Source organism: Cyprinus carpio, chromosome B6, assembly GCF_018340385.1.
Source record: "Cyprinus carpio isolate SPL01 chromosome B6, ASM1834038v1, whole genome shotgun sequence".
Taxonomy (NCBI): domain Eukaryota; kingdom Metazoa; phylum Chordata; class Actinopteri; order Cypriniformes; family Cyprinidae; genus Cyprinus; species Cyprinus carpio.
The window spans coordinates 9,470,140-9,494,138 of record NC_056602.1 but is presented as its reverse complement, the minus strand read 5'-3'; the positions used below and the strand labels follow the sequence as shown (position 1 = coordinate 9,494,138).

General features: G+C 36.1%; 1 protein-coding gene across 11 annotated transcripts in view; it reads left to right on the top strand.

Annotated features, from left to right (window-relative positions):
- The window catches only part of LOC109057125 (inositol polyphosphate-4-phosphatase type I A-like), a 47,491-nt gene that overhangs the window by 10,971 nt on the left and 12,521 nt on the right, over nucleotides 1-23,999 (top strand). For 2 of the 11 annotated variants that reach the window (XM_042725627.1, XM_042725618.1), the window contains exons 2-18: nucleotides 8,331-8,519; nucleotides 8,632-8,676; nucleotides 9,098-9,216; nucleotides 11,085-11,201; nucleotides 11,303-11,382; nucleotides 11,497-11,608; nucleotides 11,714-11,804; nucleotides 13,136-13,283; nucleotides 13,400-13,530; nucleotides 14,598-14,702; nucleotides 15,345-15,453; nucleotides 16,003-16,020; nucleotides 17,202-17,388; nucleotides 18,519-18,734; nucleotides 20,170-20,482; nucleotides 21,491-21,526; nucleotides 23,407-23,579. In XM_042725627.1, the coding sequence (XP_042581561.1) occupies nucleotides 8,435-8,519; nucleotides 8,632-8,676; nucleotides 9,098-9,216; nucleotides 11,085-11,201; nucleotides 11,303-11,382; nucleotides 11,497-11,608; nucleotides 11,714-11,804; nucleotides 13,136-13,283; nucleotides 13,400-13,530; nucleotides 14,598-14,702; nucleotides 15,345-15,453; nucleotides 16,003-16,020; nucleotides 17,202-17,388; nucleotides 18,519-18,734; nucleotides 20,170-20,482; nucleotides 21,491-21,526; nucleotides 23,407-23,579 (2,085 nt within the window). In that variant the 5' untranslated portion in view covers nucleotides 8,331-8,434. Of the gene's footprint in view, nucleotides 1-8,330; nucleotides 8,520-8,631; nucleotides 8,677-9,097; nucleotides 9,217-11,084; nucleotides 11,202-11,302; nucleotides 11,383-11,496; nucleotides 11,609-11,713; nucleotides 11,805-13,135; nucleotides 13,284-13,399; nucleotides 13,531-14,597; nucleotides 14,703-15,344; nucleotides 15,454-16,002; nucleotides 16,021-17,198; nucleotides 17,389-18,518; nucleotides 18,735-20,169; nucleotides 20,483-21,490; nucleotides 21,527-23,406; nucleotides 23,580-23,999 lie in introns of all 11 variants that reach the window. The other 9 variants (XM_042725622.1, XM_042725617.1, XM_042725625.1 and 6 more) reach the window with 7 other exon arrangements.

The following is a 23,999-nucleotide window of genomic DNA, read 5'->3' as shown; positions in this document are numbered from 1 at the left end:
ATGTATTCTGTGTTGACACAAATCTTGTGCGATGTCCTAACTACCGGGATAATCACACGTGCTGTCGCCGCGTCATGATAGGTGCGCCTTATATTTTCCTGCTTGTTTGTCCTTTGCCAATCACACCTATGAATCAGAGGAAGGTTAAAGGATTAGTTCACCCAAAAAATGAAAATTTCCTAATCATTTACTCACCCCAAGTTTTTTGAGGAAAACATTTCAGGATTCTTTCTTCATATAATGGACTTCAATGGCAACCAACTCAGTTGGTCACTATTGTTTCCTCAAAAAACAAAGAAAGACATGGATATCTTGGATGGCATTGGGGTGAGTAAATTATTAGGAAATTTTCATTTTGAGGTGAACTAATCATTTAAGTTTAAAATAAAAATGTTTAAATGTAATATATTTTTCTGCTGGTCCTTACTTTAAATAGGTCATAAAAATATCAATAATTATCGATATCGACCGATATGAAATGCTTATATCGTGATACAGTTTTCAGCCATATCGCCCAGCCCTAATTATAATAAAGAGAACTACTAAATTCAAATATGAAAAGTTAGAAGTCACTGACCACAACCTCACTGGATTCCATCAGCCAAATTACTTTGAACTGTCAATCATATTTCCATCCATTATCAGTCCCAAACGTAAAAAAAACATATAGTTATATATATATATTTCGTTACATGACAGTTCCTTTCTTCTGTATTCGGTCTTCTTGGTTGAAGGATTAAGAGCTTGAATCCTTTAGGTTGCGAATGAAATTTTCCACCTCAGCTGGATTCTCAAAAATGCGGTCTCGTCCTGCATGAGTGACGCGCAACTTCGCTGGAAAAATTATTCCATATCGGATGTCCATGGCTTTAAGCTGTTGCTTCACCTCGTAGAATTTCCTTCTATTCAGATGCGTTTCTCAATATCCTGAAAAAACTTTACTTCGCGTTCGTCATATGTTATCTTGCCTTTGGCCCGCACGACTTGCAACACTTTGTCTTTATCCTTAGAATTCAAGAAGCGCATAATGAGTATTCTGGGAGCGTTTCCGATCTCGGCGGTCCTGTAAGCGGTGAGCTCTTTCAATGATTATCGGGTCTTGATTTCCATGTTTTTTCTTTGTTGTTCGCGATGTCATTTTGTAGTAGAGTTGTTTACAGTGACCCAACGTATATGTATTTTTTCAGTTTCAGAACGATGTGAGGCTGTTTAAGAATGAAATTGCCGCATGCTATGAGAGCTCAGATAAACGCGTGCGATCAACGTGCCGCCATGTTGACCTCCTCCTATCGCCCAGCCCTATTATCGAGATTAAAATACGATTAATCATGCAGCCCTAGGTATCATACTTTAGAAGTGGGCTATTTAAAGCCGGATTCTTCAGTCAAGGACCCCTCAGTGAATAGTAAGGCAGAGCAGGGACCCTACTGTTGCATGTTGTATAAAACTTGAGTGTTACATTTTAAACTTGGTCTATAACGATTTGCATATTATAAGATATTGATGTATATTCACACATATTTTCTAATGATCTTATATATTAACTTATAAACTTATATATATATATATATATATATATATATATAGTGTCGGAGACATGTTATTATTATTATTATTATTATTATTATTATTATTATTATTATTATTATACTGATTTGGAGCCTCGGAGACATGGAGAAATTATACATGTGTACAATTATACACATCACACATGGCAGTTCGTAGAAGGGATAGTTCGTCCAACAAAGAAATTTTCATCATTTACTCATTATGTCGTTTATCTTTATTAAAAAAAAAAAAAAAAACCTCCATTAAAAAATTTTCAAGCTTCAAAAAGTTCATAAAACAACGTAAAACATTATCCGTTTAATGATGAACAGACCTTTGCTGGACCTTTTGAGGACTCTATTACTGTATTTGTTATGCTTTTTGTATGTCTTAATCAGTGTTTATATGTAAAAGAAGTGTGTTCATCATATAAAGTGACAATGTCTGTTTTATGATCTCATGGTGAAACTCTTTCATCTGAGAAAGATCTCTCTAAAAATAACTTCATTTGTGTGTCAAGTAGGCCTGGGTGATATGGCCCAAAAAATTATCACGATCATTTTTTTAATATCAGTCGATATCGATAATTATCACGATAAATGTCAAATCTTTATTCCTTTTGCGTTTAAAGGGGTCATATGATGCTTTTTTAAAGATCATTATTTTGTGTATTTGGAGTAACAGAAAATGTTGATATGCTTTAATGTTCAAAAAACACATTATTTTTCCAAATACCGTACATTATTGTAGGTCCTCTATGCCCCGCCTTTCTCAAACGCGTCCTTTTCTACAAAGTCCCTCCTTCTGTCAAGCGCAGTCTGCTCTGATTGGCCAACTGACCCAGTGCATTGTGTTTGGCCGAACACCGCAAGCACTCGTCGGAAATGTAACGCCCCTTTCCCTAATCGCGAGCTTCATCTTTCAAAATAAATGTAAAGACACCTAATAATGTCCTTAGTTTTACCATCAGTTTAAGCCCGAAAGGGGAACAGGGTCGCGTGACAGACACAGTGATGAAGCTCCTATGTGTTTGCAGTACACAAGCCATGGAAGGTTAAGACAGCTGACTCCACTGTGTGACCCTGTCTCTCTCTCTTTCTCACACACACACACACACACGATGTGCAAAACTCCACATTTGAACAGTCTATAGCAAATACTTAAACTAATAACAAAACATATTTACAGTAGCTGATTCAGAAGCCCCAAATTGTCATAGCAAAGTCAGAATTACCTCCTCTCCTAGGTTCACAAAACGGTCGTCCATAAAATGCGTTGCTGTTCTGTTGTGAGTAATCTTAAAGATTCCTAAATGCATCTACTTTCAGAAGGCCAAATAAAGTGCTTTTGCTTTCGCCTAGATACACACAGCATCTCCCTGACATGGCTGCTTCAACAATAACTGCGGTTACTGAAACCACGCCTTCTTTCTTTGCGTGAACATTTGGGCGGCATTACGCAAATATTTCCACATAGTGATGTAGAAATGTGGGGTGTGTATGAATGAGGCGTTTTATAGGAGTGTGGTAGAGTCTGAACTGTGATAAAGAATATCTCTTTGGATTTGAGACTTTAGTCTTTACAACTTTACAGATCTTCTTCATGCACCAAGAGCTTGTAACACTCCAAAACCCCTTTAAATCAACCCTCTACATTGCGAGTAAATCACTTGCATATGTGACTAAATCTTCAGTCTGGGCGACTAAATGATGTCTAATATTAGCCAATGGCTAATACATTCTTAGATTGAACTCACCAGTGTGTGAGTTGGAGGCTTAGTATAAGCTTAGCTCAGATATATTTTCACTTATCGAACACTCTGACTGAGCCCTTCAGAGTTTCATCTTTCAGGCGATCTGTGCTATTTTTCAGTTCATCTGAATGGTCCGTGTGGCGTGATTCAAATGAGTTGCGCTGTTTTGTGCTGCTTTTGGCATATAAACATTTATATCGAACATTTATCAAACTCCTCATATGGTTTTATCGAGGAAAATTATATTGCGATCAAATTATCGCCCAGCCCTAGTGTCAAAATTAACAAAGGTATTATGAATTTGAATCAGCATGAGAGTAATTACCCATTTAATTAAAGACTGCAGCTGTCACCTTAGGTGGTTCAAAGAAAAAATGCTGAAAAATGAAATGAAAAATGCTGTAACCAGCTAGAGAGAAGTGAAAAGTGTTTTCACTTCATTTCTCCTTGCCCTCTGCAGGAAACCAACACACTAAAAGGAGACAACTGCTAGTGCTTGTTGAAGCATTTCTTGCTTTGAAATGACATTAGACACCTACAGTATTTTATATTTGGAAGAGTCTGTTAGAATTTTTGTGCCGTTTTCAGCAGGACACATGAAGAAAAAGTGTGTCAGGTAGTCTGTAGGGATTATCTGAAAAAGCTCTCCCTGTCTTCCTGTTCCAGTTCATGTGACTCATAAATCTGGTGGGGTCTCCAGGACCTTGTATATGGCACTCAATATTGGTGTTAATGTCTCTTTCTGATCTCCCGACATTGAGAACAAGAAGTTCTCCCACTTCTCGGACACTTTAATACATAAGTAGTCTTTTTACTAGGGATTCAGTAAAATGTCACCAAGATGGCATTTTTAGTTTTTGTCCAAAAGCGGGAAAAAGGCCTACAATTTGACTTGAAACTATTAGTTTATCATCCAGTACATGGAAAATCTACATGCCCCCTTGTTTGTGTGGTATAATGGACCAAATGGACAAGGAAACTTAAGTCTAAGGAAGCATATTTCAAGCCCAATTGCAGTTTATATTTGTGTTTTCCAGCTTTGCATGCAACTATCTTGGTTTTAGAGCATTAATAAAAAAATGTTTTCTCATGTTCGCATAGAGGCTATTAAACACAAAATCTCATTAAATACATCAGAAGAGGAATTGTCTCTAATGTGAAACACTACTGTTTCTAAACAACCTGCCACTGTTCCTGTAGAAAGGTCTATTGTCCATTGTTGGCTATTCTTGAGAAACTACAGAAGGAGCTTATTTTATTTAAAAGTCAGTTTTTGCATCAGTGAAGTTTAAAAATATTATTTGAAAATGTTGGAATTATTATTGTTGTATCGCCAGGGAACAAAGAAACGAAAGAACAAGTATGATAGCATTTTATTATTGTTATCAATAATAATAATAATAATAATAATAATGAGAATTTGTTCCAAAAAAAATAGAAATATTCATTTTAAGCTAAATGCAGGATTTTTAGTCAAGAATTTTCCATTTTGATGTGCCACTACTTTCATAAGTTGTTTTTCTCATGGCTTTGCAGAAGCTGCAGAGCTGGGTCATTGAGTTTGTGTCAGTAGCAACTGAAAGTTTGCAGCCCACTTGCTTTAATAATCTCCCACAGCAGGTCTTGTTACTTTTTTGTCTCTTTTTTTTTTTTTTTTTCTTTTCATTTTAGCAGCAGTGAAGGAATAATCCCACAGGTAGTGACAATACCATAAAACGTCATCTCCATGGAGACAAACAACTGAGCAGAATTTCGGACATTTTCTGTCATATTTCTGTCAGTTGTCTAAATAAAATTCTTGATGTTTAATAAAAGATGATTTGTAAAGACAAATATTTATTACCTGCATTTTTCTCACAGGAAGTATGAGAAGATGAATTGAAGAAGGGACTCTTTCCTCCTCACTGTTCTCATAAAAGGCATGGACACATGCTTGCTCAACATGCAGTAAACGAGCTGCCACAACATACTGCATCCAAACTCACATGCATGCAAACACTCACCATTCACATACTGTCCTGTTATCACTGCAAGCATTTTGACAGGGAAATGTTTGAGTACTTGAGTATCAGAATATCTTAATTTTTCTTAAATTTAATATTTGGTATGTCCCCCTTTTGCATTATACTAAAACTTTTTATTTATTTCCATGTCTAAAACTAAATCCCAGTGTAGTCTTAGACCTTTGGACCACATTATGTGAATTTCTAAACAGGGCATTTGTTGAGATTTGATGCATCTGTGTGTGTTGGATTTAACATCAGCTCCTCTTGTTCATGTTTGACTCATAGTGTGATGTGGGCAGGCGAGGTTCTGTTCATCAACCATGTCTATTAACATTATGAAGTTATCTATATGCCTACTAGAGGCACAGATGATTCATAGAAGGTCTTTTAAATGCTTGAAAAATCTAGATGGATAAACAGATGTACAGTAGAGGGACTCCCTTTGTCACATATGGGCATACTGTCCTATACCATCTCATAGCTAACGGTTACTTCTAAAGCTGTTCTCAGAGATTTAGTCTTCTACTAAGCATTTATCTTCAGTCGTTTCTTTCTGATGTTGTAGTTTTAAAGATGACGTCATGTAAATCTGGCTTTTTCCATGTTTAAGTTCTATAATGGGGTCCTGGGTGGATCTACCAACCCAGACAATGTGAAAAAGAACAACCCATTATTTTTTTATTTTTTTATTTATTTTTTTTAGGGTAAGCTTCTCTGCAAGCTTGTGGAAAAATTGAGCCGCTCCGATCCTCCCCCATCCCCGACCACACTGTATATCAGAAATTTCATCTAGTTTAAAACGAATGATTTCAAGCAAGATAGACATGATAATCAAAACCAAACATGTGGCGTTTTTTGGCAGAATATCTGAGGAACGAGCTGTAAAGGCACAGCCCTATTCTGGAAAAGGGGGCATGGAGCAGCAGCTCATTTGCATTTAAAGATAGATGTACAAAAATAGTGTTTTTCAATTTCTGCTTCCACTCAAAATAGGCTTTTTCAAAATGATATAATCAATGATCTGTGGGGTATTTTGAGCTGAAACTTCACAGACACATTGAGACATATTATATTTTGTAAAAAGGGGTTATAATAGAACTACTTTAAAGTTATTTAAATTTTGCATATTCAGAAAAAGATAGGAATAATAGAATATTCATAAAAGAGAAGTGGAGGAGGTATATTGGACAGGCTTCTTCAGAGCAATGCCATCTGGTCCACTGGTTTCATCCATTCTGAATGGATCTGCAATACTCTGCTTTCTATATTAGAAGTATTAGAAATTCTATATTAGCAATATATTTTGCTCTGCTTTTGGGGTTAAGTTAAATAGCTGAAAGGAAGCAAAGCCCCACAAGAAGTGTTACTATTTCAATTCTGGAAGCAGCGATTGTACTTTAGAACCGTCCACAATTTCCCTTAGTAAAAAGAAGTTCAGAATATATATACAGTAGATAGACAGTAGATAGACTATATATATATATATATATATATATAACACTTTTTAATCAGAGTATAGCAACAAGTAAATTACATTTCTGGGATATTGATCTGGTCAAGCAGAGGGGGTTGTTAATTCATCTCAGCTGCTTTGGTGTTAATAAAATTAACAACAGGTGCACTAGATGGGCAACCATTAGAAAACCCCCAAAACAGGAATGGTTTTACAGGTGGAGGCCACTGACATTTTTTCCCCTACTCATGTTTTCTGATTGTTTTTCACTAGTTTTGCATTTGGCTAGGGTCAGTGTCACTACTGGTAGCATGAGGCGACACCTGGACTCTACAAAGGTTACACAGGCAGTCCAACTTCCCTAGGATGGTGCATTAAGATGTGCCATTGCCAGAAGGTTTGCTGTGTCTCCCTGCACAGTCTCAAGAGCATGTTGGAGATTCCAGGAGACAGTCAGTTACTCTAGGAGAGCTGGACAGGGCAGTAGAAGGTCCTTAACCCATCAGGAGGACCTGTATCTGCTCCTTTATGTGCAAGGAGGAACAGGATGAGCACTGCCAGAGCCCTACAAAATGACCTCCAGCAGGCCACTGGTGTGAATGCCTCTGAGAAAACAATCAGAAACAGACTTCATGAGGGTGGCCTGAGGGCTCTGTGCTCACTGCCTGGCACCGTGTAGCTTGATTGGCATTTGCCATTGAACACCAGAATTGCCAGGTCCGCCTCTGGCGCTCTGGGCTTTTCACAGTTGAGACTAGGTTCACCCTGAGCATGTGTGACAGATGTAAAAGGGTCTGGAAAAGCGGTGGAGAATGTTATGCTGCCTGTAACATTGTTCAGCATGACCGGTTTGGTGGTGGGTCAGTGATGGTCTGGGAAGGCATATCCATGGAGGAACACTGAGACCTCTACAGGCTAGACAATGGCACACTTACTGTCATTAGGTATCGGATGGAATCCTTGGACCCATTGTCAGACCCTACGCTGGTGCATTGGGTCCTTGTTCCTCCTGTTGCACAACAATGCCCGGCCTCATGTGGTAAAAGTATGCAGTCAGTTCCAGGAGGATGAAGGAATTGATACCATTGAATGTCCCCCACGCTCGCCTGACCTAAATCCAATAGAACACCTCTGGGACATTATGTTTCGGTCCATCTGATGTCGCCAAGTTGCACCTCAGACTGTCCAGGAGCTCAGTGATGCCCTGGTCAGATCTGGGAGGGTATACCCCAGGACACCATCCTTCGTCCCATTAGGAGCATGCCCTAACGTTGTCAGGCATGCACGCAAGCACGTGGGGGCCATACAAACTACTGAGTACCATTTTGAGTTGCTGCAATGAAATTTCAGCTTAATGTACTAGCCTGCTGCATCCTTTTTTCACTTTAATTTTAAAGTCTTTGAATTCAGCCCTCTGTAGGTTGATAATTTTCATTTCCATTAAACAATGTGGCATCTTTTCATTCCTAAGAAATTACCCAGTCCATATCAGTATATATATTATTATTTTTCTCTCTCCCTCTCCCTCTCCCTCTCTCTCTCTTTCTCTCTCTCTCTCTCTCTCTCTCAGATAACAGAGGAGGAAACGGCCACACAGGAGTGTTTCTGGCTGTGTGTGGGTTTCTACCACTCCTGTTATTTGACCTTCAACACACACACAAACATCCTGCCAAAATGTCACGGAGGGAACGGCCGTGGTCTGTGTACAGGTCGAACACTTTTGAGCTTTCCTCAGAGATGCTTGGACTAGCATTGGAAGGTATACAGTAGTGCTAATAAACTTGTGTTTTGAAATTCTCTTGTATTACATTTTACTTTACATTGAATCAGGTCAGAATTATATACGGTCTTTCTCTTTCTCCTCTTTGTAGGAAACAGTCAAGATCCAGATGAGCCAGTACTGGAGTTCAGTCTTGGTCAGTCTTGATTTTTTTCAACCAACACATACTCAATTTTTTTAAAGTGGCACCAGAAATTATCCATTCTCCACTAGGAGCCAAGACTTCTGGGGATATAATGGTTCAGCTGGCTATCAGTTCTGATCTTTAGACTGTAAATGACACTGAACAGTAGTATAAATATTTCTGTGAGTTCTCTGTGTCCTGCTGTATGCTTATGTGAAGTTAACCGCTAAAGTAGCTGCATTAGGATTAAGTGACTGCCTCTATCTCTCATAAGCTGTAATTAAATTGGTTCAACTGTGGAGGTCTAATTATATATCTAAGTGCCGGCAGGTTTTAGCAAATAACACTTGAGGTACACTGTTGCTCATTTATATATACAATGCTTCTTGTGAAAAATCTTCACTCTGTCTTGACCCTGAATGTGATTGTATAGTCTGTAGTGAGCTGACCACACCATCTTTGGACCGAAAACCCAACAGTTTTGTTGCTGTGAGCTGTACCACACCTCCTCAGGCTTTCTGGACCAAACATGCACAGACAGAGATCATTGAGGTGAGCGATGTAATTTGATTCATTGGGGCGGATTTCTGTTGTGGCACTCTTTGATAATTTATAATGCTATAAATTATGCAGCTAACCTTTTAATAAGTTCATGAACACTTCACTTATATGAATGTATTATTTGTTCAAAAACATAGTTAAGTGAACATAGTTAAGTGAACCTGCTGTAACGCAAGACAAATTTCAGACTCAGTCTGACAATAAAGTGTATCGTGTCGTAAGAGAGTAACTCTGTGGCATATTAATAACATTTTTAATCACGGTCTATATAAGCGATCAAAAGATGCCAATTATACTTCTATAATCTTTTTTCATATGTTTACTTTCTTTGTTTAACAATGCTGTCTAATAATTTATTAGACATAACTGTTAAACCGAGACTGTGAACCTATGATGACTGGGAGAATGGGAGCACTGTGCACTAGCATTCTAGGGCCCTATGATTTCAGCGATGCAGAAAACTCGGACAAAATTGTGGAATCTAGTCAAAAAAATGCATTTTATTGTATAACGTGGAATGTAATGGAATTTGCAAAATTTTGGATGAATAAATGAAAAATAGGTCGGTACTCTTAAATTAAAATGCCATATTGGACTTTTGTCTGTGAATATTAAGCCGCAAAAATACTAATTATGAGTATGATTGTGAATGAATGGGTGCAGACATGTGGTTTCATTTACTACACACATAATGAAGTGCACATGACACTCGCTGTGTTTTCATTTTCTGTCGCCACAATATATGAGAACATGAACACATAAACATAATCTCTAGAACTGCTCAGGGAGTCACCTCATGAGCATTCTACCATTTTTTGAGAAAACTGTTGTCAAATCAAAAAAATAAGAAATTTAAGACCTTAACAGTAACCTGTCAAAATAAAAGGTTGTTTTAAAGTGAAGAAACTGTGACAGAAATATATTACTTAATGTCATGATAATACTACTACTAATAATGAAATTGTTACTATTTGTTAATATGTACCAGAATTTTTTTTTTTTTTACCAGAAAAATATAAATACACAACACAGTTCTTAAAAAGCCCATAGTAATAATAAATAAAAAAATTAATAAAATCAATGAGTTAGAGGTGCTTTTAATGAAACCATTTAAATGGAATCTAGAAAATTTATGGAAAATGCTGAATTTGGTCAAATTAAAACGTACTTAAAGTCATTTTTGTTAAACCTTTAATAAATTGCTGTTAAATTGTGTAAGTTTCATGATTTCCATTAATTAGAAATGTTTTGATATTTTTTTTTAATTATCATTTAACCATTAAAGCAGAGTCTAGAAAAAATATAAACGGGGGAAAAAAATGAATCCAGAGAAATATAAACATAATTTTGGAATTTGGGAAAAAATAAAACTAGCGTTCTCATTGCTGTCAAAATAAAAGTCCCATTTCTGACACATCAGCCAAATAGAAAAGCTTATCAGCCGATTAAGATTAATTACAAATTTCAAATATTGGCGGATTAAAAGATAAGATTAGCTCATAAGAGTCATCGCAGTACACTGGTTGTACAGTATGTTGTTATGAGGACAATTCAAAAGAAAGACATGTTTTTTTTCTTATATTATGGTACTCTGTCTAATGTTCATTTTCGGTTACAAACTCAATTTTCTCATACCAAATATTCAAATTTATTTGCCATGGCCTGTATTAGAAACGTTATCAAGATTGTTCAAATGAAGGACACAATTAATCACAAAAACTTTTTTTTTTTCTTTTTTGTCCAGCCCTAGTGTTTAGTGTTGACCACTTGTGATCGAGCTTTTTCTGTCATTTATGGAACCATGTGAACTGATGTGGATGACTAATCGAAAAACAAATGGTTTGACCTCTGTTTTGCAGGGTACAAGTAATCCCATGTTCCTTAGCAGTGTGGCTTTCTTCCAAGACTCCCACATTAACCAGCACACACAGGTCAAGCTCTCCGTGTACGATGTAAAAGATCGCTCACAAGGAACGGTGAGATACACACCACGCACAACAAATGAGAAGAACAGCTCTGATTCTGCTATTTTGTCTTTATCTTTTGCTTCTTTTATTTTATTTTTCACACTTTTTAGATGTACCTTCTTGGCTCAACAATGTTTCCAGTGAAGGATCTTCTGCTGGAAAAGAACCATAGACTAAACTTACCTCTCAGGTGATCCACCAGTCTTGACAGTTCCTAGATGGGTGTCTAGAAGTAGTTTATGCTGAAAAGGTTGCAGGCATATGCAGTTTGAGCATATTGACATCTGTTATTGCTTTTCCTCAGGTCAGCAGAAAACAAGCATGTGGGTAGTATTACAGTCATTGCCTGGCAGCTAGAGGAGAAGAGAGATCAGCACACACCAATCAAACAACTACAAGACACCATCAATGGCAGGGTGAGCCTACCTATGCCCAAGTGATATAACTAATGGCATGTTTGTTCACTACTTTTTACTTATTCTGACATTTTTTTTTTGTTCTATCGTTTGCCGTTGCTGCAGACTGTCCTCTCTGTGGATGAGAGTCTGACAGAATCTGTGGGAGTCAGAGTGAAATACGCCTCTCTGTGGAAAGACTCTTTTCTTCGATCTGGTAAGAATGTCAGCCTCTAGAAGAATGGAATTATTTTTCACACCCTAAGACTTATTCATTGTGATGGAAATGTAGTGTATGGCCAAATGTGTGTGGCATGGAACTGCTTCATTGATTACATGCTCTAAACACATCATTTTGGTTTCAGTTAGGTCCCCATGCTTATGAGGGAGTATTGTGGAGCATTATAAGTGCTCTTTTTGTTCAGTGGACATTGGGTTTTCAATCACTATATTTTTGTACTGCCTGAAAATACCTTCTCTATATGATGATTGGATGAGTTCTCAAATGGCTGGGACTCAGCAACAAATGGCTAAAAATGGAAATTTAGGCACAATTTGACACCACAGTTAAAAATGTATAAATGTATTTGCGTTACATAACAAAATATTAAAACAAGTGGCATTTACAATGTATAGTACACTCTTTTTTTAAACAAAACATTTGCCAATTTTATTTATTTTTTTAAAACAGATATATTATAAAATATTAAAATAAAAATAACTGTTATCTATTTTTATAAATGTAAATGATGGCAAATCTGAATTTTCAGCAGCTAGTACTCCAGTCTTTAATATTACATGATCTTTCAGAAATAATTTTAATATGCTGATTTAGTGCTCAGGGAACATTTAACTGTTAAATATATATATTTAAACATTTAAAACTATTTTTTTTTTTTTGTAATTTTGTGCCATTGTTAAAATCAAAACCTTCACTTTCAACCAATACAAATTGAATGTATACTTGTTGAATAAAAGTATTTCCAAAAAAATAAATAAATAAAATTACCTATGTTGTGAGTAACAGCTGTCCAGAAAGGGCTCAGAGATACAAATACAGTTAAAAGTCTGTTTTGACTCATAAGCCGCTTTATTTTATTTTTTTTGTGTGTGTATTATTAAAAGAACGAAAGCTAATTATATTTAAATCTACATTTAATATACACTTTTTTTTTTTTTTTTTAGAAGCAGCTTTTTGTAGCATCATTGCAGAAAATTTTCAGATCTTGCCTTAACAAGTGATGAGTGATATATGTGCTTCCTCAGTCTTGAAAAGCACTGGCCACAGCTTGATACATGTTGCTTAATGTTTCCTTGGAAAATATTGACAGAAACATGGATGGTACTAAGAATAGCTAATGATAATTATGTTTTATTGTTGTAATAGTGCTTTTCCCAAGCTCAGTGGCACTTAGCTCCATTTTTATTGACAGAAGTGAAATCCAGGACCTGGTCATAATAGCATAAATGCATGCAAACACAGTTTTAATGCTACAGTCTAGTACAATTGATTTCTCTTTATGGTTTAATTCTATTTCTGTGTCTCAGTGTTTGGTGGCACCATGTCACGTATGTACCGTTTTCCAACCACTGATGGGAATCATTTACGGATCCTGGAACAGATGGCTGAGAGCGTCCTGTCACTTAACATCCCACGACAGTTCGTCAAACTCTTATTGGAAGAGGATTCCTCGAGGTGTTTATCATAATCTCAGACATATACACAGTTGCATGCACACTATGAACATTTTAGTGGCATGAATATATACAGAGAGAGTTCCTTTAGATGATTGTGTGTTTTGATGTTTGTAGAGTATCTGAGTTGGAGGAGTTAGGGGAGTTGTCACCATGTTGGGAGAATCTCAGACGGCAAATTGTGACGCAGTACCAGAGCATTCTTCAGACCTATCAGGATACACTCACAGACCTGCAGGACTACAAAGGTCAGTCTGCATTTGGAGGTTGCAAGAGGTGTTCCTGTGAGGTGTTACATACTTCTTTTCAGAACTTTCAGATGTTTTGTAATACTTGTGCAAGATGTGCAAAGGAACACATGATCATAGAGTAGGGTCCAAAGATGTGAGGTAACACTGATAGTGTTGGATTCAAAATATAATTGAAAATTTGGAAATAAACTAGCATTTGAACATTTTAAAAAATTACAGAAAGTGAAGAAAAGTTTATTCACTAATCAAATAATTCTTAAATCATAACATGAAATTGGATAACGTGATCATTAGGAATTCATTGGAAGTCATTATATTTACATGCATGCATTTATACAATTATTGAAATCACTTACATGAGTCAAAAAAGACTGAGTTTGTGCAATTTGGTGCAGTTGCTGATATTAATATGGCCAAAAAAAAAAAAAAAAAAAATATATATATATATATATATATATATATATATATATATATATATAATTTTTTTTTTTTTTTTTTTATGAGCTCTGTAGTATTCATTGTGGAGGGCAAAACACATAATGCAATGCAATACATTGAAACAGCCTGATTTATCATAATTGTTACACACATTTTTCGGGGTAAACGAGTTATTTAGTCCAAGTTGCTTCAGTCAAGTGTTCATTTTGAAATATTACAAACTGGTTATTACGTTTACTTGAGAAAAATCAGTAAAGATTTCACAGCAAAAAGACTTGTGTACCATGACATGAAGTCTAGACATTTTTTGAATGATTCTTTTAACTTCCTTAAATGTATAAATTATTAATTAGACAACAGAAAGCATGCATTAGATTTTTTTTAGCAAAGTTTTAAACGTTGATAATTTAGAGGTTTTTTTTAATTTATTCGCATATCAAATATAATTATATGAGTTGACTTTAAAGCGTTAAACTGGTAGAAAAACTCTTTCAGATGACCCAGAATTCTTTGAAAGATTCTCCTGGGACCTGAAAGACTAAGAATAGTAGACATGTCTACCCTGTTTGAATGATAAAGAGGTGTCAAGAGATTTTTTTCACTCTCTATCTCTCTGTGTCTTACAGGTCCATCATTTAAAGCCAGTAATCTGAAAGCAGAGAGGAAATTGGAATTTATGCCTACCAACCTTCATGTGCAGAGAATGAGGGTTCAGGATGAGTCTGGCTGCGGTTAGATATCATTCATTCTGTGTTCTTATTTGTTCCCCTTTTCGTTATTTCCCTCTGTTTGAAAGGGTTTTGTCAGTGCTCTATATTCTTGTTGGGCACTTTGGTGATCTTTACTGAGTCAATCCCAGCAGGCAGTAGGAGGTGTTATTCAGAGCACTTAGCGCACATGTAAATAGTCACTCATACAGAAGTTTTCATGCACTCAGCACAAACACACACTCAGACGAATGTAACTTTACTTTCTATTTCACAATGCACCTATTTTGCGTATTTGCAAATGTATATCTCGTACTGTGACTTTATGCCTTCCAATTATGACTTTATACATTGTAGTATGACCTCATTACTCACAATGTGACTTCTCATGACTTTTTTTCCCCCCTGTAATTGCAACTTATATCTCCCAGTTGTGACTTTATATCTTGTGATGTGGCTTTATATCTCACAACTTTATATCTGCGACTTAATTTTATAAATGGATGTCCAGAGTAGTGTGAGATACATGTGTGTTACACTGCTGATCTTCATGTCTATGTGCAGGGTCGCTATTATTCAATAATTTTCAAATACTGACAATAATTACATATTAAGAACTAAGTTGTTCATTTTGTGACATGAGTGTGTGTGTGTTTGTGTATCTAGATCACACCTATGATGTGGTTACGATCGGGGCCCCTGCAGCTCACTGCCAGGGCTTCAAAAACGGTGGTTTGCGGAAACTATTACAGAAATTTGAGGAGGCAAAAAAAGTGTAAGTCACGTTTTGAATCTCATTTTGAAAATATGCTAGATATGAACTGAATGTACTACACGTATGTGTTCACATGTATGTGCATGTGTTGTATGTGAAGGAAGAGCTATCATGTGGATTAAATTTGTGGTAATGACCTAGGTCACCGATCAGATGGCAGTTTATATCTGTTTGGTTAAATGGCTAGGTAGTTTCACTTAAGTAAATTTGATCTGTTTCCTTTTTGCTGTAATGTATTAACAGGAAATAAATGTGTTTATTTGTTAAGGATTAAACTATTAAAAAAAAAACTTTAGAAACATTTAAAATTGCACTAGCATTTTTGCTAGCTAACTATTGTATTTATAACTGTGCTGTACTTTTTGCCTGTTAATGTAGAAGGTATAATCTACTATCAAAATCATTGCTATCATTGGTGTTTGTCATCTTCTGGGCTGCTTTTGGTTATGTGTTGGTTTGCTAGTGTTACATCAGTTGCACTTTCCCTTTTAAGATACACTCTTAGTTTATTTTTCATACGTTTTAATTGCATTTTTGCTTTCTAATCAGCATTTATGAGGAGGAATGGTGAGTTAGTTTGAACTTATTCTTTGTTTGTTTGTTTTTTTTGTGCCATTTACTGCATGACATCTCTGATTTAAAACCTAGTGAGCTAACCAGAGCTCATCTAATGCATTTTGGTGTTGCCTTCAATGTTGTCTTAAAACTTGGAGGCAACATAATTAGATTGCCTATGTTCTGAAACAGGCTTTGCGCCATATGAGCGCATATGATGCCTAGACTGCCTCTCTAGGTTTTGAAACAGAACGATATTCATTATTCTGTGATTCCATCATCCCTTTTCTATAGTCACTACAAAAGAGTAATAGGAGTCTGTGTGTTTGAATAAAAAGTCATATAACTGTCTTTTGCTGAGCGCACACACACACACACATATACATATCTGTGCTTAATGTTTAATCTTTTTTTTTTTTTTTTTTTTTTTTTGTCGTCATTTATAACCTTGATTGTTACATTTCTAGGCTGTTGTACTGCAATAACTTGGCGATCTCATGTATAAATGTCTGGGTTGTACAGTATTTAGTCCCTAAAACAAAGAGTATATATTATTAAGCATAAAGACAATTATATTTTAGGGTCATTATTATTATTATTATTATTTTGCATTGTGACAATTTTCAATTTAATTTTGAAAAAATCTCAGCATAAATTAAATTCAGTACCTTTTTATTTAATTAGCAACACTTTATTTTACCATTTAAAAAAATATATATAAACTATTTTACGATTTTAAATTATCTCTAGCAGTCAGTTAATATTAATCAGTAATTAAAATGAGTTATCATTACAGGTGAAATATGACCTGGTTCTTTACAGGTTCACTCAGCCATATATGTTTCCTGAAATTATACTGTCTGTTCATCGAAGATGTACAAACACACTTCACTGCACCTTTGTATTGTACAGAAGCACTTAGTGAAACAGAGCTGCCATTTAAAGGGACTGATGGCACAATTCTCCTGCAGCACAAATAACCCCGTTTGTTCATCCCTTGTTCTCTTTGCTCTGAAAAATCAAGTTTGAGGATCTGAAGTGTTTGGTGCTTGTCAAAGTCTCTGGAGCATCACTGTCTGAATGAAATGCACAATCATTATCTGTCTGTTGCTGTGCACTAATGTAGTGAAGTGCATGTGCATTTATTGCTTGTATGGTGTTTTTAAGTAACCAAGCTCTCTCTGGTCCAGCAGCAGCGCTCTGTCCAGCTCCCAGTCCATCGTCTACATCCCTCAAGATATTATCCATGCCAAAGAGATCATCTCCCATATCAACACGCTCAAGACTCAGGTCAGCTACTATGCTGAGCGCCTGTCTCGTGCCGCTAAAGAACGCTCCGCTAACGGCATGGAGAGAACCCTCGCCATCCTAGCAGATAAGGTGGGTGTCATAGTGCTTTATTTCCATTTGATGATACAAATGAGCACATTTAATTTTTCTAACTTGGACCCATTGTGGTCTGAATTTGACATTTTATCCCTTTTTCCATTTTTTTTTAAGGGGTCATGTGATGCTGCTAAAAAGAACATTATTTTGTGTATTTGGTGTAATGAAATGTTTATGCGGTTTAAGGTTAAAAAAAAACAAACATAATTTTCCACATACTGTACGTTATTGTTTCTCCTCTATGCCCCGCATTCTGAAACGCATCGATTTTTACAAGGCTCATTGTTCTGAAAAGCGACGTGTGTGCTGTGTGCTGTGATTGGCCAGCTATCCAGCGCGTTGTGATTGGCCGAATAACTGAAGAGTGTGACCGAAATGTTACACCTTAAAATATTGTGATGCCCTGTCCGGCTGGAGCAATGAGACATAGACATAAAACCAATTATAAACGTGATATAAACATGATTTCTAGTTGTGTCTTCTTTTGGAAGGCAAAAACAAAGTAGTTTCGCTTTCTCAACGAAACAGCGTCACACACACCACAGCCTTGAGTGAGCAGAGGCGGGTGGCTTGAGGCAGATTCTATGAAGGAGCATACCTTGTGCGTGCGGCAACCACATGTGATGACCCTGGGCTGTACTCCGCTTTGTCCACGGTGAAAGCCGATTCGGCGATCCACAGTGCAAAGTTGCTGTATTTCCTCAGCGATCAGCACGGATCAGCCCCAGGCATGACGAAGCAGATATCGTCCTCTTTTGGAAGGCCAAACAAAGTAGATTCGCTTTCACAGTGACACACACAGTGTCTATATGACATGGCGGCAGCAACAACAACAATATTACAACGAGAATAAAAGGTACGCCTTCTTTCTTTGCGTGAACATCTGGGCGGCGTTATGCAAATCTTCCCACACACTGACGCAGAGATGTGGAGGCGTGTTAGAACGAGCCGTTTTAGGGAAGTCTCAACTTTTATAAAGAATATCTCTTTGGATTTGAGTCTTTAGTCTTTGCAGCTTTACAGATCTTATTTATTCACCAAGAGCTTGTAACACTCCAAAGAGAAAGGAAAATTTGAAATTGCATCACATGACCCCTTTAACCATTTTTCTCTCTCACTTTCAGACTCGGCAGCTGGTGATGGTGTGTGACTGTAAGCTTCTGGCATCTGCAGTGCAGGCCCTGAACGCAGCTAGACCTGAGTACATCGCCTCTAAAAACTCGCCCTCTGCTGACTCAGAGCAGGTGGTGCTGAGGAATGATCAGGACACACTACTGGCCAAATGGAGTGGCGTAAACAGTCGTTCATCCCTCCATGTTGATTGGCATGAGGAAGAGTGGGTAAGAAAGCTTTAGAGACTTGTTAACAACAAATGTATTATAACTAGTGCTAGGGCAAAGATTTATCATGTCCAAATAATAATTTTGTGTACATTATATATTTGTGTGTACTGTGTATATTTATTATGTGTATATAAATACACATGCATGCATGTATATATTTAAGAAAAATATGTAATGTTTATATATTCAGTATGTTTTTATATATATATATATATATATATATATATATATATATATATATATATATATATATATATATATATATATATATATATATATATATATATATTATTATTATTATTATATATAATTTTTTTCCTATATATATATATATATATATATATATATATATATATATATATATATATATATATATATACAGTATATACATAATAAATAAACACAGTACACACACATATATTATATAAACAGAAACCTTTATTTTGGATGCAATTGATCATGATTAATCATTGCCCAGCACTAATTGTAACATAATCATTTTAAGTAAACTATAAAATATCCTTTAAATAAAGTGTAAAATATTAACTGACAATATTTACACATTTTACATTCTCAGACAGCAGTTTGGATATATGAATTAAAATATTCTTTAATCTGATGTGTTCAGATCTGTTGTTAATCTTGACACATTTATTTACTATCATTCAAAAGTTTGAAGTCCAAGTTTTTGAAAGAAGTCTCTCAGGCATTTATTTGCTTGATCATAAATAACTATTTTCTATTTTAGTATATTAAAGTGTAATGTGATGGCGAAGCTGAATTTACTCCAGCAGCAGTCATTACTCCAGTCTTTAGTGTCACACAATCCTTCAGAAATCTTTTTTAATATGCTGATTTGGTGTGCAAGAAACATTTCTTGTAATTATCAATGTATAGAACAGTTGTACTGCTAAATATTCTGTGGATATCATGTTACATTTTTTTTCAGGACTCTTTAATGAATAAATCATTCAAAATAATATTATTTTAAAAAAAAAACTTTACTGTCACATACTGTCATCAAGTTTATCAATTTGATCAGTTTTTGGTTTGGTTTCAGGTTTCATTTGATCAGGTTTGCTCAATATTGGTTTTATTTAAACCCAGATGAAGAAAATTCTCCCCAATAAATTAACTATTCCTAAAACAATAAACATTATTACAACTATTATAAAAATGCATGCTTTCACTTTTGTCATTTTAGCAATGTAAATAAAAGCCTAAATTAAATCCTATTATGTGATTGTGTCCTTTCAGAAGACTTGGATTAAACCGCTCAATTCAGAATCTTTTATGGTGTTATGAATTTTTTGAAGTGTTAATTTTGGGGGACAAAAAAATTTGAATGAGTGCATCATTTGTTTAAAAATGTTTTCATGCATGTGTTTGTGCCCAAAATTTGCACTTTGTACAAACAGTTTCTTTGTCACAGGAAAAGGTGTGGGGGAATGTTGACAAAAGTCTGGAGTGTATCATCCAGCGAGTGGACAAACTGCTGCAGAGGGACCGTTTGCACAGCAGCAGCAGTGAGGACATGTTCCAGACTGACCAGCAAAGTGGCACCATTAAGAAAGGTAATGGGAAAACAAAAGCCTTCTGGATCAACCCTGCCTGCATGGAGGAGCCTTCCTCGGTCCCTGAACCGCAACAACAGTCACCTTCACCATCACCGTCACCATCATCACCTTCATCTTCACCACCCGATCTGAACCCTGCATGCCCTGTTAATGCAGAAACGCATGCCTGTAGGTGCCTTTCACTGTCTTGTTCACACCTTCTCTCTCTCTCTCTCTCTCTCTGTTATATTTTTAAGAACAGCATCAGGCCTAGTTGGCAGAGTCTCATCAATTTCAAATGTTAAATTTTTCTGCCTTTCTGCTTCACATTCCCTGCTGCTTGTCCATTGTGTTTCTATAGTGGTACAGACACTAACACATGTACATACTCTTCTCTTCTTTCTTTTCTAGTTATTATTACACTTTCATTCTCTGTTTTTCACAAACCCTGTCACCTGTTTGTCTTCAAACAGGTTTGCATGCTGCCATAGCAACTAGCATTTATATTACTTTTACTTGACTGGTTGTGGCTTGAAATTCTTCTCCCATTGTTTCTAATCCACCTCATCATCTGTATTTTTTACCTAGGTATCTATTATACATCATTGTGTATGTTGTCTGATTTGAGTCTAGTAGTAAGTGTATATTTGTTTACTTTTTGCCAAAACAAAGCAATATGAATGTATGGAAAAACTGACATCCAAGTGAATTCCACAGTTTATGTTAATGAATGTGTGTTGACTCTCTGTTGATGTGCCATGTCTCTGGAACATGTTTCTGGAACATTCTGTTGTTTGACCCAGCATATTTGCCTACTGTGAACATGTGACCGGGTGCTCTCGTTTGATTGGCTGGCTGGCTAACAGGCTCACAGGCTGTGTGTCTGGTGCTGGCTGTCTGTGCCAGTTAGTCACTTGGCAGTGCCAGCATGCTTTGATTTACAGTAGCCTTTTCCATTATATAATAACTATGAAATCATTAGCTTGCCAGGCAGCTGTGAATATCACTTGCATATTGTATCTAGGCAAACCTATCCAGCATTCCACTTTGCATTTGAGTGGAAAAACAGTAGTTGTTAATTCTGTGTTGTAAAGTTGCTGCTGTCTTATGTTGTATTCAATGTCTATGTGAGCTGCGTGCACTATGCTAGTTGCACTCGCTAAGTTAATGGTTGCATGTTGCACCTCCATCCTCTAGATGGCAGCAGCAGCAGTGGAGAGGAGAGTTACCCAGGTAGGAGCCCCTTCCCCTTGCTTATGCGCTTTTGCTGAATTAGTGTTCACTTTTATGTCACATCTGTTGTTGTTGTTCATCCTTGTAAATGGTGTTTCTTGTAAACTTGTCATTGCTACTGTTTTCTGAACTCTGTCCACCCACGTTTACTTTTAAAGTCCTTCTGAATTGGCTTGTTACCCCTGATGTGTCAAAATATTTTATTTAAACAGGAAGTTGTGGCACAACATATCAAAGAGTTTGTCCCTTTTTTAAATGGCCAGTAGCATATAAAAATGCTTAAAATATATACTAAAAAGTATACATACAGTATATTAAAATATAATTCACTCTTATAGGAATCTTGTGTAACATAATTTGCATTTGTTTGTTGGTGTTGTATTTGTTATACTTGTATTTTTGTAATTGTTTTTGCCATGAAAATAGCCTGAGATGCTGACATGGCATTAAATAAAAATGTGCTGCTACTACTACTACTACTACCACACTCTTACAGGAAGCATATTATTATAGTCAGGGTGTGATTTGTGAAAAAAAAAAAAATACATTTTTATGAAATGTTTTTAATACGACGGAAACTGTATTTAGTGTGATCTCAGTTTCATAAAAACATTGTAGGCCTACATCAGGCCTATTAATTGTAATGATTTAATGTCCACGGTTATTCAAACAACAAATTTATATAGAGAAAGTGAGCAAAGAACACAACAGAGCTTTTTAAAACTCAGAATCTTTTAAACCATTGAGTCGCAAAATGATTCACTGTTTCGAAGCGCTCTAATTGGATCGCGTATCGCGAATCATTTGATTCAGATCAGGACGTCAGAGCGGGTTTGCGGGATGTTTTTATCCCCACCAGGGATAAAAGTAATTCAGCAGAGACAGGGATGCATAGACCAGAGGGGGGAAATTCCCCCCATCCCCCCCGGCAAATCGCACCCTGATTATAGTGGTATTTATAATTTCTGGGGCAAACAGACTTTCCAGTTCTAGAAATTTAATTGAAAAATAAAAAAATAAATCTCATCACCTTTTCAAATCTGTATTCCTGAAAAAGATGGATTGTAAACTTGATGGGCATATATCTCCTAAAATAATTTTTTGTCAGTGTTTACTATTAAACTAGTAGAGAGATTACCTTAAAGGGTTAGTTCACACAAACATCAAAATACAGCCATCAGTTACTCACCCTTACGTTGTTCCAATCCCATAAGACCTTAATTTATCTTCAAAACATAAATGAATAACATTTAAATTAAATCTGAGAGATTTTCTGATTGCCAAAACTTTAACACATCCAAAAGTTCATAAAAATAGAAATGTAATCCATATGAATCAAGCTATTTCAGTCCTCTGAAGAGACACAACCACCTCAATTTAGGCTTTTTTATTCGCATGTAAACATTGATTAACGCACATACATAGAGCCCATCAAATATGGTCAACAGAAGCTCAAACCTCATTGGTTCTTCAAACTTGTGCTCGTGCGACTTTGTTGGTTCTCGCACATCATGCAAGCACATTTGAGTTTAGATTACTATTTATTTGTTGAACAGACTGCTCTATTTGTATGGTTTACTTTCACAGTGTCTTTAATGAAGTTTAGTGGAATAGACTTTCAATGAAGGGACAGAAATCTTTCAGATTTCATTTAAAAATATCTGCATTTGTGCTGCACAGATAAACGGAATTCTAATAATGCAACATGAGGGTGAATAAATGATGACAAAATTGAAATCTTTCAATAACCGGACTAAAAGCAGGAAACCTTACATTTTGATTTCATGTGGTCTTTAAAGTGAAACAAGAGAATTTAAAGAAACATGTAAATATGTGATGTTTAATAAAGATATTAGCAGCAGATTCTTTGTGTGTGTCAGGTGAGTGGAGCGAGGCTCTGTATCCCCTCTTGACGACCCTAACGGAGTGTGTGGCCATGATGAGCGACAAAGCCAAGAAGTCAATGGTTTTCTTGCTCATGCAAGACAGCGCACCCACCATCGCAATGGACCTCAACCTGCAGTACCGCCGAGACGTGGTCTTCTGCCAGACAGTTAGTTCTCAAACAAACACATTAGTGAACACCTCCATAACCTTAAAGGAATAGTTCATCCTTAAAAATCATTTACTCAACCTCATGTCTTTCCAAGCCTAGAAGACTTCGGATCATCTTCAAAACACAAATGTGACCCTGGACTACAGAGCCATTCACAAGGGTCAATTTTTTGAAATTGAGATTTATACATCATTCGAAAGCAGAATACATAAGCTTTCCATTGATTGCTAGGATAGGACAGTATTTGGCCAAGATAAAACTGTTTAAAAATCTGGAATCTGAGGGTGCAAAAAACTTAAATATTGAGCCTTTAAAGTTGTCCATATGAAGTCCTTAGCTATGCATATTAGTAATAAAAAAATAAGTTTTGATATATTCACGGTAGGAAATTTTCATGGAACATGATTTTTACTTAAT